At 48.7% G+C, this 17,671-nt stretch overlaps 1 protein-coding gene and 1 non-coding gene across 2 annotated transcripts; one reads left to right on the top strand and one right to left on the bottom strand.

Annotated features, from left to right (window-relative positions):
* The first annotated feature begins 8,283 nt into the window (after window positions 1-8,283).
* Window positions 8,284-8,355, top strand: TRNAM-CAU (transfer RNA methionine (anticodon CAU)). Its single transcript has one exon. It is a non-coding gene; the product is annotated as a tRNA-Met (tRNA).
* Window positions 8,356-13,655: 5,300 nt separating this feature from the next.
* LOC127306306 (eukaryotic translation initiation factor 5) lies at window positions 13,656-17,659 on the bottom strand. Its single transcript, XM_051336927.2, has 2 exons — window positions 17,436-17,659; window positions 13,656-15,525 (listed from the first exon to the last, which is right to left on the bottom strand). The coding sequence occupies exon 2, from the start codon at window positions 15,213-15,215 to the stop codon at window positions 13,866-13,868; it is 1,350 nt and encodes a 449-aa protein (XP_051192887.1). The 5' UTR covers window positions 15,216-15,525; window positions 17,436-17,659; the 3' UTR covers window positions 13,656-13,865.
* Window positions 17,660-17,671: the final 12 nt, after the last annotated feature.

Consider the following 17,671-nt stretch of genomic DNA (forward strand, 5'->3'; position numbering starts at 1 on the left):
AGGAAGGGATTGGATTCACTCCAACTGCTGCATTCCATCTACAATGCACCAATGCCTGATACAGTGGGATGGAGACGACGTAGAAGTCGTACATGCAGATGACTCGATCGACGTCTCAATAGCCGGCATGAACATTTGGGACTCGGAAGACCAAGAGCCGCTCTCTGGAATCAGTTTGGACGGCTGTGATCGCATCGAGGTGACAAAAAACGGGGTGAGGCTGGTCTTATCCACCGGCCTGATAGAGTAGCAAGAGCAACATCCATCGACATACGTGGCAAGGCCGATCCCTGCGATCGGCCCCAAAAAATAAAAAGCAAGGATCTTACTTCAAACATGTCACGTAGGTGTGGTAGGGAGGCTTCCTCCTGTAAGGGAGCATATACAAGTTGTAAACCTTCATTGAGCAATTCAATCAACATGGAGGCCGATTCCAGCAATCGGCCAAAATTATCCTCGCCATACGTTTTGTCTGTGTTCAACGTCGATCTAACAGGCGACGGAAAGCTAGGATATGGGTTTACGTCAGCTGATGAGCTAGAAGAGATCGACATTGGTCCTGGGGATAAGCCACGACCAACATTTATCAGCAAAAAGTTAGATCCGCATCTGAGGCGCCTGATGATAGCTTTGTTGAAAGAATACCCAGATTGTTTTGCCTGGGATTATACAGAGATGCCCGGGCTAGACAGGAGCATCATTGAGCATCGGCTACCTCTCAAGAAAGGATTTCGGCTGTTCCAGCAACGAGCACGACAGATGAAGGCCGAAATTCTAGAAGAAGTCAAGAAGGAGATTGAGAAGATGTTGAGCGCCGGGTTCATCAGGCCATGCAGGTATGCTGAATGGATATCTAGCATCGTACCTGTGGAGAAGAAGGACGGCCGATGGCGCGTCGCCATAGATTTTCGCGATCTCAATAGAGCCACTCCGAAGGACGAGTACCCTATGCCGGTAGCTGAAACGTTGATCAATGCAGCGGCTGGTCATAAGGTTTTAAGCTTCATGGATGGCAATGCCGGTTACAACCAGATTTTCATGGCTCCAGAAGATATACACAAGACGGCCTTCAGAGTACCAGGTTCGGTGGGCTTGTTCGAATATGTGGTCATGACATTTGGGCTGAAGAATGCCGGTGCAACGTACCAACGAGCCATGAATTACATCTTCCATGATCTGATCGGCAAGTTGGTGGAAATTTACATTGATGACGTGGTGGTCAAGTCTGTCTCAGTGGAAGGACACCTGGAGGATTTGCGACGCATCCTGGACCGAACCAGAAAGTTCAGACTTAGAATGAATCCAAAGAAGTGTGCTTTTGGTGTGACAGCCGGTCAATTCCTGGGCTTCCTAGTTCATGAATGTGGGATTGAGATCGGCCTGAAAAGTCAAGAGGCAGTACGAACAATGAAACCACCTACCACCAAGAAGGAACTCCAAAGTCTCATCGGCAAAATCAATTTCGTCAGAAGGTTCATCTCTAATCTGTCAGGATGAATTGAGCCGTTCATGGGTTTGGTAAAAATCAAACCTGATGAGGAGTTTCACTGGGGGGCAGAGCAACAGCGAGCGTTTGATGAGATTAAAGAGTATCTAACGAAGCCGCCCGTGTTGGTTTCGCCCCAGCAAGACAGGCCATTCTATATTTACCTGTCAGTAGCCGATACTTCTATCGCCTCAGTGGTGGTGCAAATCTATGATGGCATGGAAAGAGTTGCTTTCTACCTCAGCAGAAGGATGTTGGATGCAGAGACGAGGTACCCGGAGATCGAGAAGTTGTGCCTCTGCCTATTTTTTACCTGCACCAAGCTTCGTCACATCTTTTTGGCGGCAGAAATCGTCATCATTTGCAAATCAGACGTCATCAAGCACATGCTGTCGGCTCCTGTTCTGAAAGGCCGACTCGGTAAATGGATGTTTGCATTATCGGAGTTGGATCTCCGGTATCAACCTGCGAAAGCAGTTAAAGGACAGGCCTTGGCCGATCTAATCGCTGAACGAATCAACACTAATATAGCTGCACTGTATATACGTGCATGGGCCATGTTCTTCGATGGATCGGTTTGCGACGATGGTTGCGGCATCGGCATCCTACTCGTGTCGCCCCGGGGGGCAACCTACACCTTCTCCATCAGGCTATCTACCCCTTGCACCAATAATGTTGCTGAGTATGAAGCAGTACGTAAGGGGATGGAGTTGCTAATTGAAGCTGGGGCAGAAGCAGTAGAACTCTTTGGAGACTCAAAGTTGGTGATCTCCCAGCTCACGGATGAGTACAAGTGTGAGAGCGAGTCGCTCTTCCCGTTATGGATGCATTGCCGCGAGCTGATGACACAGTTCAGGTACATAAACTTCAACTGGGTCCCGAGGTCGCAGAATACGGAGGCGAACGATCTCGCACAGATGGCGTCAGGCTATAAGGAGGCAGTAGAAGGCGCCGATGTCCAGATACATTTCATGGAGCCAGATGATTGGAGAGCCGATATCTTCAATTACTTGAAAGATCCGGCTCGGGGGGGCACCTAAATGGATAAGGTACAAGGCTATGAAGTATGTCCTTATTGGGGATGACATGTTCTACAGGACCTTGGAAGGGTTACTTCTCAAATGTTTGGGAACAGCCGAGGCAAATCGGCTCTTACACGAGGTACATGAAGGCGCCTGTGGAACTCATCAATCGGCTCATAAGATGAAGTGGTTGATCAGGCGATCATGGTTTTATTGGCCCACCATGCTTGAGGACTGTTTCAATTACTATAAAGGGTGTCAAGCATGTCAGAAGTTTGGAAGCATTCAGATGGTACCCGCATCAGCAATAAACCCCATCATCAAGCCTTGGCCATTTCGAGGATGGGGCATGGACATGATCGGCAAAATCCATCCTGCATCGAGCAAAGGCCACGAGTGGATCTTGGCCATTACAGATTATTTCACTAAATGGGTGGAGGCCGTCCCTATGAAGTCTGTGGCGTCGAAGGACGTTATCAGTTTTGTGAAAGAGCATGTCATTCACAGATTTGGGATTCCCCAGACCATCACGACCGATGGAGGTTCGGTTTTCGTTTCTAAAGAGTTCAGAGAGTTCTGCGACGACATGGGAATTAAGCTGATCCGATCGTCTCCATACTATGCTCAGGCAAATGGGCAAGCTGAAGCGTCCAACAAAAGCCTTATCAAGCTGATTAAGAGAAAAATCGACGAGTACCCTAGGCGTTGGCACGAGGTTTTGTTGGAGGCTTTATGGGCTTATCGCATGTCATGTCATGGGGCGGTGAAGACCTCGCCGTACCATCCGGTCTATGGACAAGAAGCAGTGTTACCCTGGGAGATCACGGCTGGATCGAGACGTGTCACGTTTCAGAATGACTTGACAACTGAAGAGTATGCAGCCCTGATGAGTGATAGCGTTGAAGATCTGACGGAACTTAGACTTTGGTCACTTGAGAAAATTAAGGAGAACAAGGCCAAGGTGGCTCGTGCATATAATAAGAAGGTGAAGCCAAAGGAGTTCCATGTTGGTGATCTGGTGTGGGAAGCTGTATTGCCGTTAGGGGCTAAGGACAAGGCATATGGTAAATGGTCTCCAAATTGGAACGGGCCGTACAGGGTTGACCAAGTCCTAAAGGGCAATGCATACATGCTTGAGCAGTTGGATGGTGTGAAGTTCCCAGTGGCCGTCAATGGCCAGCATCTCAAGAAGTATTTCCCAAGTATGTGGGATGATGGGCACTGAGATACGGGGGCCGATTTTTAAATCGGCCAGTAAAAAAAAAATTCACCAACTGGAGCAGTGGAATATGGGGGCCGATGTATGAAATCGGCCGATAAAAGGAAATATATGTGCAAAGCAAGAGACGGTGCACGGTCATCGACTTAAGAATAAAACAGCCGATGCGCAGCCATCGACTCTAGAGCTACAAATATTATGAGCAGGTATCAAGTTACGGTCTGAATGAGGAATGTTTACTTGAATCTGTCTATTTAGGCCACTGATTTGGGCCGTATGGGCGTCTATGGTGGAAGACCGATACGCTGCTATCGGTTCTTGGTGCGTTGACCTACTTTGGCAATCGGAACAATTAGAGTTGGTCGATTGGAAAAGCAAATTGGAGGAACATTCTTCATTGATTAACAGAAAGATCTTACAAGGAAGAGCCGATGGCTCTCAAAAGGATCATCCGATGCCTAATGCACTACAACTACTGGCCCTGCACTACTCCCTAATCTATGGGCCGTTGCTGCCCTCGTCGTCGCCGTCCTCGCCGCTGTCGGCACTGCTGCCGGCGGCGTCCTCGTCACTACTGATGAAGCCGCCGTCGGGGGATTCATCCTCCTCGTCATCATCATCGTCATCGTCATCCGACCCAGCGCGGAAGCGCTTGGCCGGTGGGTACTCCTCGGAGGAGGAGGAGGAGTCCTCCTCCGCTTCTTCTTCCTCTTCGTCGGAGGAGAGGTCTGCCTCCCATGAGAAGAGGTCGTCGTCGCTTGCTGCCTCCAGCTCTCCGTCGACGAGGAACTGGAGGTCTTCTTCTCCGTCGGTGAGGGGCTCGTCGTCCTCTGACTCGATGGAAGAGTCCCAATCCCTCGCGTCCCAGTACTCGGGGGCGAGAGCCTCGTAGATGGCCATCAGATTGACCTCCTGCTCTAGCTCGCTGGAGGAGGAGGAGCCGAAGGAAAGGCCGGATGAGGCAGAGGAGGAGGAGGAGGAGGAAGACATGGCTACAGAGGAAGGGGGTTTTTTGCCGATGGCTAGTACGGAGCAAGAGGATGAAGAGGCGAACTGCTCGGCGCGGTTAAATAAAAGGGGATATAGTGGAGATTTAATGCCATAACGGTTTCCGAGGGCATGGTGCCGAATCTATCAAATCATGCAGAGAAGTTCAGAAGGCAAGGCATCATGATGAAGGATACTGCGACGGTTCTGCTCTGCCACGACGTGACCCTAAGAAGCGGAAAAAATAGAGTGGTTTTGAAATTATCATTGCCAAAACCAGGGGGGCATGTGTTACCACCAGAATTTAACCAAGTCTGGAGATGGGCCGTGATTAAATGGGCTTAGAGGATATGCACGGAAAATATTCCCGAACCGGCCTTGTACAAGAAGTTTGGGCAAGATTGCCCGTGTATCTGTAAATTATAGTAGGTTATGTGTCGGTTAGAATTAAGAGATAGAGTTTAGCTCGTACACGGTTGGGTTTATTCCCAAGTTAGAAATTCTACGGACTATAAATATGTATCTAGGGTTATTGAGAAGGAGGACGATCACGTTCACAACAAATCAATCTAGGCGCGTCGCCACCCCTTGTTTCGAGGGTTTCTCCCGGGTAAGCAACATGCTGCCTAGATCGCATCTAGGCAGTATCAGTTTATTCGTTATTGGTGTTGTTTGTGTTGAAGCCTTTTTGATGGCGAGCAACACCATTATCTTAGGTGTTTTGGGGCTGACGTCGATGCTTTCACGATGTACTTATTTAGCTACGCTGCCCCTTGATATCTAGCTGCCCTTACACCTATTTTAGGTGTAAGGGCAGCATCTTGCTTGATCTTTATTTAGTAGATCTAATCCGTTATAGTTGCTCCTTGTTTTTCAAGGATTGGTTTGATATCCGTATGGTTAGGCCTTATAAACGGGTTGAACGATCCGGTAGTGCGTAAGGTGTGGTTTATTAAGCTCTAGAGGGATTGTTCCTGGGATCAACTTCACGTTGGTTTTTAGGCCTCTTTAGGGCTGGTTTTCCATTATCTTACGTATCTGTTAGGCTCAACTACGCATAGGATGTTCCGATTATACGGTGAAAACCCTAGACTATCGTAGATTAGTTTAGCTTGATATTGATAAAGCATGATCCCCATGTCCTTATAAATCTAACATGAACCATGGGGCAATCGGCTCTTTGAGCCGATCCACAGAACAACTTAAGAGCCGATCGGGGCTCGTATTTAATGTTTACGTGTTTGCCATGCAGGAAACTAGTCGAAGCAATCCATCACCTTCCTGACCAGGTATAGGTCAGGTGGCACGCCCTCGTAAGCACCAGGACGTGTGCCAGAAGGCATTGCGGGCCGTCGCCCGAGGGACCAGGGTCCACCGCAATCCTGGGAGCCTCTCGGCTCTACGGTGTTGCCCGTCGATACTCGCCGGTGGGTTTTTGACCGCAACAGGCACACACACACAAGCACTTCACCTGCAACAAGTATCCATACACACCGACGGTCACACAAGATCGACATGTATATGCATGTCTCCTCCAACTACTCACCTTGTAGATTCGATACTGAGACGAGACCGCGATCGATGAGTTGGAGAGGGGGAGAGAGTATGGAGAGCCTTCTCCTCAACACCAATTATGTATCAACCAAAGTAAGTGCAATAAGTACCAAAGGAAGTGAAAAGTATGGGCAGCCATGGACACCTCCATCGAGAAGATGATCACCTCATTCTAGGTGGAGAACAAGGAAGCGGCGGATAGGGCCGCCGTCGTGTGGAAGGCAATCCTCGACAAGCAAGACATGAAGATCGAGTTGGAGAGGGAGAGGGTGGAGGCGGCGAAGATGGAAGCTCACGCCGCTGCCATGAAGGCCACCAACGAAGCGACGCAACTACCGTTGGCCAAAATGTCTCAAGAATCGAAGATCTTGATGGCCGACATGGAGAAGATGGACCCGTTGGCGCGGGCGTGGCACGAGATGTACCGCGAGCGCATCGGCCAAGAGGTGATGGCGGCGCGAGCTGCGTCGGCGTCTCCCCCGGCACCATCCACTTTCATGTCTCCCCCGGCACCGTCCACGTTCATGTCTCCCCCGGCACCGTCCACGTTCATGGCTCCCCCGACGACCGTGGACCCTGTTGCAGCGATGGAGCTGCCGCCGGGGCTCACCGCCGATGAGGAAGTCGTCGAGGTTCAGCCGCCTGTGACCTTGTTCATCTGATCATCTAGCTTGGAAGCCGTTTTTTGCGTCGGAGACGGCGATCTGGTGGCCGTGTGTTGGCCCAAACTTCATATTCGAAAACCTACTCGAATTTGGTGGCCGTGTGTTAGCCCAAACTTCATATTCGTAAACTTATTCAAAATTTTATGCTTATGTTTGAGTTTTCAAATTCAAATTATCTATTCGGGCTGTCGTATGGGAGCAGCTCCCCCAAATGGAGGATGTTGTACCGGCGTTCCCCCATACGACAGTGCTGACGCCCCTGCCGGCGACTATTTGGGGGCCGTCGGTGGAGATACTCGACTTTGAGAGTGTTTAGTTACTACGCAGCTGCGACGGCGTCCCGATCGTGTGGATCTCAATGTCCTCTGCTTTATGTTACACTTTACGTAGGTCTAGCCATAATCAGCCCCTTTTACACACTGATGGAGAACCTAACTATAAAGGCCATTTTATAGAGATATAGAATGGCTTTGAGTAGCATACGATCGACCATGCGCGTGGCCAACACATCGGCGACACGTTTGTGCGGCCATAGAGTAGGTCTAGGCGCTAATCCGTGCATATCCAGACCCCCAACGAGACAAGGCTTTTGCTAAGTCGGAGAGACAGACAGACACAGCAGATCGGCAAATCATTCCAGGTGAAACGAAAGAAACTAAAGCGACGTCGACAGAGGGATGATGGCCAGGCCGCCTCTCGCCGTCGAGCGACGTCAGCTTTAACTTCCATTGTCCACCCACCAGTACCACCATGCGCAGCTCCAAATTAGAGGAAAGCTAACCCCAGCGTGATCGACAATGTCATGTCCGTGCACGGTGGGTGCAGGCTGGCGGCTCGCCGATGGGATCCATGGCGGGATGATGGCCACCACACACTACCTCTGCATGCAAGAGAGGGGTCAATCAGGAACCACCGGTGGCGACAAGCGAGTAGCCCGGGCGGCGGGGGTCAACACCCGCACCCGTAGAGCCCTCGACGACGCCGGAGAATGAGAATGGGCGACCGGCCGGCAAAGCCAAATTCCGGGGACCGGCATACGCACGGGCGCGAGTGCACGACCAAATGGAGGCCGGGGCCGGCTCTGCCTGCCGCGGAGGGGCACGGCCGCCGTGGCGGGTCCCCGGCGCGTGTCGACCTCGCGCTGCTGGTGGTGCTCCCTCTCGTCTCCGTTCGTGCCGCCCCACGTACGGGTACGGCGGCAGTGCTCCGACGTAAGCTGTAAGCACCACTGGTCCACTGCGCTGCGCGACACGCTCCTCGGGTGTACCTCGTGGAAACCGTATCGATACTACCGGAACCAAGATTCGGTATCAACGCTAAATAGTACCGAGGGCAAAGTTAGACATCAAAATCAGAGTGGCGCAGCGGAAGCGTGGTGGGCCCATAACCCACAGGTCCCAGGATCGAAACCTGGCTCTGATATATTTTTTTCCTCAATTTTTCTTTTCTGCTTTCGTTTGACATTTTGTCATGCTTCTCAATTTGCTTTGGCATTTTTTTTTTCCTTTGTCCTTAATTTTTTCCTTTCTTCTTTCGATTCACATTTTGTCACGTTTCTCATTTGCTTTGGCATTTTTTACATTTGTCCTTTGCTTCACCCACTGTCCGGACTTGCTATAATGAAACATCGCCAAACTCAGGACTCACGAGAGGTCCAAATTAGTAAAGCAAGAACCATTTACCTGACAAACTCAGTCACTAACACGCACCGGTCGGCACGGCCTAAAGGTGAAGATACGAGTAAGATATTCCGCTCATTACTTGACTAAAGGTCGTAAACGTAGAGCATGCCGATCCGATGTGGGTGGGGATGAACAACTACGACTGGTGGAGCGATTTCTTCAACGCACGACGAAATGAAGACCTGTCGAGGCTCGATGGGCTCATCGGGCCACCGCACCTCTAGGACGGGAAAGGGGTGCCACCTGTTCTGGGGCGTCCGGCTGCACGCTCGCGGTCGTTCTGGAGGGGATCCGGCGTGGCAACCCGACTGGAGATGTCACGGTCATCACTGCCATCGCCGCAAGGACCAAGTTAGTTGCTTCCAAGGGAGGCTACGTCATGCTCCGCTCCGGTGGACACGTGTCTCCCCTTACACTGCACGCAAATGCGAGGTGAAGGAAGGGGAGTTCACGACACCGATGAGAAGGTGCAATCCCTCTCGTGGCGTTGTAATCGACGAACCGCAACACTCATTATCTCCATGCGTGAGCCGAATGGAGGAGGTAGACGAGGGTGGGGTGGCTGCGTAACTCCGCAGGCAAAGGATTGTCGCCGGCAGCGAGCTAGTGACGACCGCGAGGATACGCCAGGCTACAACGCGGAGTAGATGGAGTCGTTGAATGATCACAAGGTGTGGGAGGGGAACATCGAGGACGCCATTGTGGCGCCGTGAAGGACGAAGGTGTTGATGACACCTCCGACCCACGCAGGAAGAACCAGCTCACCGACGCCGACTATGGCTACTTCGACCTTCACTACCGCGACGGCCGCCGTTGGCGCTGCTAAATTTTATTTACGGTTTAGATAAATTTTGTTCAAAAACATGTAAAATATAACAAATTTAAATGAAGTTATAAGTTTTCATTTAAATCTATTTTTTAATAAATCTATTTAGGAGACACAGCTGAAAACGAACGTCTCCAAAACACGATGCAAAGAACCGTCGTCCCCAAACGATCGAGGCTTGGAGGAAGCCACGGGAGATGCTTTTATAATTAGCAGCGTACGGATATTGGGGAGTACCAGGCAGTTCGATTGTCATTGCCTAATCATGCGTTGCGTACTGCTAAATGCTAGTGCTAGTGCTAGTTGCATCCAAAGGCGACGGTGACAGCCGCACGCTCATCGTCGAGCCAGCCGGTACTGATCGCTAGTTAGCTTACGTACGCCCAATCAAGCTAGCCTTGCCATCGATTCTGCAGCACCATCAGCCATCAGGCAGAGCCAGCAACCGGAGACATGAGTGGCGCCTGTCACCCGTAACGTCGTCGCGTTGCCCCAGCTTTCCGCCCGGTGCGGTGTCGAGCTTCTCGCCGCCGGCCCGTCGCTCTCGCCTCCACTGCTCGCCGTACGTACGTGACGGACGCAGCATGGTGCGGTCGAGAATGGTGGTGACGGCGATACTATTTTACGTGCAGCCGCAGTTCGTCGCGTACGTACGGTGCTCGTGCTCGTGCTTGTGCATATCCGTTCGCCGCCGGTGAGTGGATCCTGCTTGTCATCTGCGGTGTCAGGCAGCTAGAAGGAACTTCCGTATCTCAGCGATTGCGATCTATCCTTCCAGATGGATTTCCAAGATATTCGTGCCAGTCTGCTTGTGTTTTCCCGCTCGAGCGTGGTGCTCGAGTTAGGAAGACATGCCGCTCTCCCTTCTGGCAAGAAAATCTCCTTCCACCAGCCGGCCGGTCGCCGCACTCGCACGTCGTCGCCCTGCCTCGTCGCATCGCGGATTTGTGGTCGCCACGGTAACACCTGCGCCCCGCCACCGAGCGCGTGTCGTTAAAATAAATAAACAAACGAGGTTTCACCATCGTGTTTTGCTTTGCCATTGCCACTTAAAATTCTTTGGTTGTGCGCTTTTAGTTAACTATAATCTGCTCCTGAGCTCGTTAGGTCCCAAAGTGGAGCAGTTTTGTCCGAAGTGTGCAAAGTGCGGGCACAAAGTCGGAAATATTTATTATCTTTCGTCATATTTTTTCTATGCTCTTTCCTTTTTCCTAACGGAGACTTAGAGCATCTCCACTCGTTGGCGCTCCCCACGCTCAAATCCGGCGAAACTTTCCTCCGGATTGAAGGAAAATTTAGCATGGAAAGCGCCGAAGTTCCAGCCATCCCCCGGTAGGACACCCCCAACCTCGGCCATTTGACATATTTCAAACAAATTCGACATAAAATTTAACAAGTTCGGCGAACAAGATTTGAAACAAATTCGGCGAAAATCAGTACAATGTTTAACAAGTGCTGAAACAAATGAAGCACACAATTTCACAAGTTTTGAAACAAATTAATAAAGACAGACTAGTTGGCGTTGGTGTTGCGTTGCCTCGAAGCGTCCATATGTGCTCCACCAGATCATCTTGCAACTGTTGATGCATTGTAGAGTCTCGAATCTCCTGGCGCATAGCAATGAAGGCGGCCCATGATGTCGGCACCTGGTGATTAGGCTGTGCAGAGGACCCTCTCTCTCATATGGTGCTTCTTGCTTAGCCAGAGGAACCAGATGTTTTCGCTCATTTTCAATAATCATATTGTGTAAGCACACACAACAGTTCATCACCTCCCACATCTGATCTTTGGACCAAGTCATAGAGGAGAACCAGACGACAGCAAATCTCTGCTGGAGGACACCAAATGCACGCTCGACGTCTTTTCGGCAAGCTTCTTGTTTCTTGACAAACTCGGAATGTTTGGGGGTACCGGGTCTCGAGATAGTCTTCACAAATGTTGCCCACTTTAGATAGATACCGTATGCAAGGTAGTATCCTTTGTTGTAGTGCCGACCATTGATCACATAGTTCACCAGGGGAGCATGACCCTCAACAAGCTTGGAAAAGATCGGGGAGCAGTTTAGGATGTTGATGTCATTGTTGGATCCACGCATACCAAAGAAAGAGTACCAAATCCAGAGATCATGGGTAGCCACTGCTTCAAGTATCATAGTGCAGCCTTTTTTTTGTGACCCTTGTACATTCCCTGCCACGCAAACGGATAGTTCTTCCATTTCCAATGCATGCAGTCAATGCTTCCAAGCATCCCTGGAAAACCCCTAGCTTCATTTGTTGCAAGGATCCTCTGAGTGTCTTCGACAGTGGGTGATCTCAAGTAAAAGTCTCCGAACACTGCTATGACGGTCCTGCAGAACCGGTAGAAACAATCAAGGGCGGTGGACTCCGCCATCCGAAGATAGTCATCTGCACCATCACCGGGAGCTCCATACGCCAGCATCCTCATAGCCACTTTGCACTTCTGCAGTGAAGAAAATCCAACCAAGCCAGTGCAATCCGTCTTGCATCTGAAGTAGGGGTCAAAGTCTCGGATGGCATACACAATTTGCAGAAATAGCTTTCTGCTCATCCTGAAACGACGCCTGAAAACAGTCTCACCGTGCAACGGATTGTCGGCGAAGTAGTCGGCGTACAACATGCAGTAGCCCTCCATTCGCTGTCTCGGCTTGCACTTCCGGCAACCTGGTGCCGACCCACCACGTCGACCAGTTGCCATCCCAGCGTACATGCTTGATAAGCAACTGAGGATCATCATGTGCTCCTCGTCTTGGGCGGCGGCTGCCATCTCTTCTCGCATAAGCTCGACGAACATCTGCTCCTCCTCTTCGTCTGAGTCCATGGCCGGCGAGGCAAATGGACGAACACCTGACGGGCGTGGTCGAGGCTAGCTGAGATGCGAACGACAAGGAGTAGGCCGTCGACGAAAAACAGGCAGGCCGATAGGGCGTCATCGAAAGACGACGGAATATAGGCAGGTGGGAAGGAGGGACGGCGAAATCTGGGCAACAAGCCGGCGGGGTGGTGCCGGCGATGAGAGAGATACGAGGGGTGGGGGAATTTTGAGCGAGGTGGCGGTGGGGTTGGTGTGTCCAGCCGCCGACAGAGCGGGTCCTTCCCCGCTTTTCACTCGTCCGGACTCCCCGATAGCTCCCCGGGGGACCGGGGATGGCGTGGGCTCGCCAGATGGATGAAAGGCCAAATCCGGACGAAAACGAGGAACCGGGGACGCGACTGGGCCAAATTTTGCCGTCTGGATGGAAAAAACGTCGCTCGGGGGCCTCCTCGGGGAGACGAGTGGAGATGCTCTTAGCCCCGGTCTCTGCATCCGTTCATGCATCTGAACTTTTACTTTCTTATTAAAAATCATGTCTTGCAATAGTGGGTTACATCGTGTGTTGCCTAAGATTGATACGAGTATCAATCATCTAAAAACTAGAAAGAACATTTAGTGGCACCGCATCAACATGTTATACTAAGATCAAGACGTCAGTTGCATTGGTTGTATAAATCCCGAGCAATCGTCGGTCGGTTGCACCCACTAGCATAATCCCCACGCTTCTCCGCTGGTTGAAGGTAAGACCACAAGCGAATCCACTTACAAACCAATGAGGTTACTTGCATAAAAGTAGTTTTTCTTACATTGTTAAAAATATAATCATTTTGTATGTTCTATATGGCCCATAGTAAAGCACTGATAGCAACATGGATTTGCGGGTGCTCTTTATCTTTTCTTCCAACCCCGCCAACCAATTCTCAAACAAATTTATGATGTTAGAAGGAGGAATAATTTAAAAGCCATGTGTACAATGTGCCACACTTATTTTGCTAACAGGCATGAAATGAATAAATGTTGTATTGATATTTCTTGAGAAAAACAAAACAACTTTTTTTTACTAACCTGCCAATTTCTTCTGGTAAATAATACAGAGGTATATACACTTTTAGTACATATTTTGCACCTGGGGTGTAAATTAGTGCCACTTCTTGTAAACCACACAAAATTAGTCCCACATCTTTGAACCGAATTCAACCGAATTTGGACATTTTTCGATAGATTTGTTGAGGTGAGGTGAGACCGTGAGAGGCACGTCGGCGAAGTTGCAGAAAGGTCCTAACGCATGCAAGATATATTAACACAAACTCACATCAAAGCATGTCATATTTAATGTCTATCGAAATCAATTTCACCAAAAGATAGAAGAAAAACACCAAACGTAATAAACCATACATATTGTCTTCCAACCGACTCAATACAGAGCCAACCAAATAATTCAAAGGGACGATACAGAGCCAACCAAATAACTCAAAGGGACAATACAGAGCCAACCAAATAACTCAAAGGGTTTAAACAGCAGGACTGACTGACACTACAATGACAACTCAGGAAGCATAACATAAGAGCAACCCAGTAGGCAGTAGAGCCTCTCACTCCTCGTCGGATTCAGCGTTCTGGAGCCACTCCACAACTGGCTTGGCGTTCTTCACGACCTGGGAGTTCTTGCCAGCCGCAACAGCCTCATTGTACCACTGGACAATGGTTTCTTCCTCAAGGACGTCTCCATCATAGAGGGCCTTCAGGACGACTGGGACTTCCTTCAGGGCTTCAGCGCTGCACTTGCCACAGAACGCCTCAATAGCCTGGAGCAGGAGAATCTGGGATGCTTCATCAGGCACAGCAGCAGCAAGGTACTTCTTGTTCTTCACAACGTCCCTCGCGAACCCCTTGCCTGCACCATGGAAGAGCGCCTCAAAGAGAGCATGCATCACATCCTTGTGGGGTAGGGTCGAGGAGGACAGCACACCCTTGAGCTGAGCTGCGGTGACAGCATTGCCCAAGTTAGTCTTGATCTCTTCAACCAGTTCATCATAAGGAGTGGTTTTAGGCCCAGTGTGGTTGCCATTCAAATTGTCTTCAGCCTCTTTGTGCAGGGCCTGTTTCTTCTTCTTCTCCGTCTCCTCAGTGGCAAGCATAACCATTTCAGCGGTTGCTGCACTCAGCTGCTCCTGCATGCGTTTTCTCGCAGCCTCTGCTGACGTGTCAGTCTGCCACTGCACATCATCATCATCGTCATTGTCATCATCATCTACAGCAGCTTCAAATTCAGCATCTCGACTGTGAGTTGGTGAGGTAGCATGTTCTTCATCAGAACCTCCACCAGCAGCCTTTTTCTTTGTAGCAACACCTTTTGCAGTACTCTCCTTGGAAGAAGCATCTTTCTTCTTCGCATCTTTTTTGAGTTTCTTCATCTCCTCATCAGCAGCCTCACCTTCTTTCAGCCGCTCCTTCTCAGCTCTTCGCATAGCTTTCTTGTCTTTGCCTCCCTTCTTCTGTTCTGGTGGGTTCTTCAGTATGAATGTAGTGAGCTTGTCCCTCATGTCAACATCAGATAGGAAGCCACAGGCAGCACATTTCAGAGTTATCATCTGGTTCTTAGAGATGAGGACCTCGGTTTCAGGATTGCCACAACCATAACACTGGACATACTTTTTGATGAAGTTTTCAAGAAGTCCAGCCAACTTGGAAGTATCATGAGCACCATTAACCAAGGAGATACCTGTCTTCTCATCAAATTTTGATTGTGCCCCAAGTTCACACCCAAAGTACTTAGTTGTGTAGGAGGCAGGCCTGGCAAGTGCTTTTGCTATATCAACCATGTTCACAATATTTGTCTTGATGCCATTACCACGGCCTTCTATTTTGGTCAACATTCTGGGCATCTTGTACCTGTAGAAGGCATCATCCTTGTTGGAAGCACCAATGTTTTGCATCGCCATCCTGACTCAAGCTTTCTGCAGCAGATACTATCAGATGTGGAAAAATTCAGCAGCAAGCGTAGCTGCAGCTCCTTGAAGAAAAGTGAGCTGACTTTCAGCACTGGTAGTGTCAAGTGAATTCTCACAACCAGAGAATTTAGTGGGATCTTGATGCATGCAGGGGATCAAAAACTTATGCCTTTTTCTCGTTGAACGAGAATACTCTCCCAGCAATCCAACTGATCCCGAATAAACCGATGTTTGTTCAGACATAAAAGAAGCTTCAACTTCTAAACCCTCCACTTTGTCAGATTGTAGCAAAACCTGCTACCTGGATTAAAACAAGTCCAAGGTCAGACATTAGTGATTCTTCATAAAAGGTGAGACTACAATAAACCACAATCACTACAGAGAGGGGGCTACACTATCATAGTATCAATTCATACATCACCAGAAGCTGGCTGAATTAACAGAAACAGGACTACCAGATACCACGATAAAATCACGAGCAAGTAAACACTTCAGACAGCATAAGTGGCCCACATCAACAAAATCAAGGGCTCAAGGACATGGCAGCACTAGGATCATGGTATGTCATGTACATGCATGTTTGCCACATTAAACAGTTGAGGTCTAATGTGTAAAATAAATAAAACTTTAACGGGCTTTATGCATTGCTGTGATGTCAGCTGGCAGATCGCAATCTGCAAGTAATGCCACGACAGAAATAAGGTGTCCTAAGAGGTTAAGCTAACTGTATCAACTGTCACCGCTCCATGCAATACATCCAACACAAAACAACCAGCATGTTCCTCAAGGGATCATGAAGGTCTACCGGAGTAAACTTCCAGGACAAGTCTCCTAATCAGGTGTACAAAAAGACTGCAAAGGTTAATATATCTAGTCTGCTAATACAGTTTAGAGCATGCAGCCATTTACTCTTGATCACGGTGCAAAATCATGGCATAATGGCAAACTCGTATCTGCTTTATAACAACTATTCAAACTATACAAGTACTGAATACATTTTAGAGCATGCAGCCATTTACTCTTGATCAGAGTCCAAAATCATGGCATAATGTCAGACTCATATCTGCTTTATAACAACTATTCAAACTATACAAGTACTGAATATCACATCTTTAGGGACATTATTCTATTACATGCAATAATAGTACTAGCAAGATACAAGAACATTTGGGACAGAGATTTTTGGCTCCTGGCACCAGTGCTTCTGCCATTTAAAAAAAAAATCACACTTATGTGTTTCAAAAACATAGAAAAAAAAAATCATGGTGTAGCCAATGAATTATCCCATAAACGTGCAAAATTTCGATTTCAAATACAAAATATTCTGGGCTACACGACAATGACAAACATGTGGATCTGGGTATGCATATTTTAAATCTCCAAATCTCAACAGATTTTGTCTTTTTTGTGTAGCCTAACATATAAGGAATTTCATATTACGATTTTACAGGTTTGTAGGTTACGTCATTTACTATGTTCATATTTATTTTTAGATTATTTTGAAACACATATGTATGATTTTCTATTTTTTTATAAACAGCAGGAGCACTGGTGCCCAAGAGCCAAAGACACTTTTCGATAATGAATATAGCAATCCTCACGTTGAGAAATCAATTATCTGAAACAGAGAAACAAAGATGGCAGTATCTACTTAACTAATTGGCTTTGGATGCTTACAAACAAAATAAGTAACAGGGGACTAGGACAATCTCTACAAGTGAGGCCAAAACTGGATTATTAACTGACAACGAAACACTCGGACACAATTCACAAAATAGTCATCTAAACTAGCCACGTGCTATTACTCAAAACAGACAGTACCGAATCATGCTCAGAACTTTGCAGAAACTTCGAATGGAAATGTTTAACATATCAGCATACTTCAACAAAGACACTGATAAGCAAATTACTAACACTTTTCATCTATTTCCTAACATCGGAACATTCAAATAGAAATATTAATCCAGCAAAAGTTGCAGAACAACATAGATAGCCTAGAACGGAGAAATAATGATTACTTATGCATATTGGCTTCGAACCCTATGTCACTAACAAAATAAGATCGGAAGAGGACGCCACACGCCAGCTACGACACCAAAGAAAAATAGTACGCCGGCACTTCATAGTCCATACAGACAGGCATATCATCACATCGCATACAACGGCATATACTAACCATGAAAGTAGCATCACTGATGTACCAATTTTTACCTTTGCGGATCTGGGAAGGGCCGGACGAGGGAGGGCGGCGGAGAAGGCGCGGATCTGGATGGAGGGGGCGGGGCCGATCTATATGGAGCAGACGGCCGGAGGTTGGGGCAAGCGTCGGGCGACGAGGGATCCGGCGTCGGGCGTCTGGAGGAGGTGAGGTCACGGGGAGAGAGCTGCGCGTCGAGTTGGGTTAGAGGAAGGATGGGATTGGGGAAAACCGAAGCGTGAGATGGGTA

Source organism: Lolium perenne, chromosome 6, assembly GCF_019359855.2.
Source record: "Lolium perenne isolate Kyuss_39 chromosome 6, Kyuss_2.0, whole genome shotgun sequence".
Classification (NCBI taxonomy): domain Eukaryota; kingdom Viridiplantae; phylum Streptophyta; class Magnoliopsida; order Poales; family Poaceae; genus Lolium; species Lolium perenne.

Coding starts and splice junctions, on each gene's coding strand:
- LOC127306306 (XM_051336927.2), bottom strand. CDS start 15,215: ATGGCGATGCAAAACATTGGTGCTTCCAACAAGGATGATGCCTTCTAC.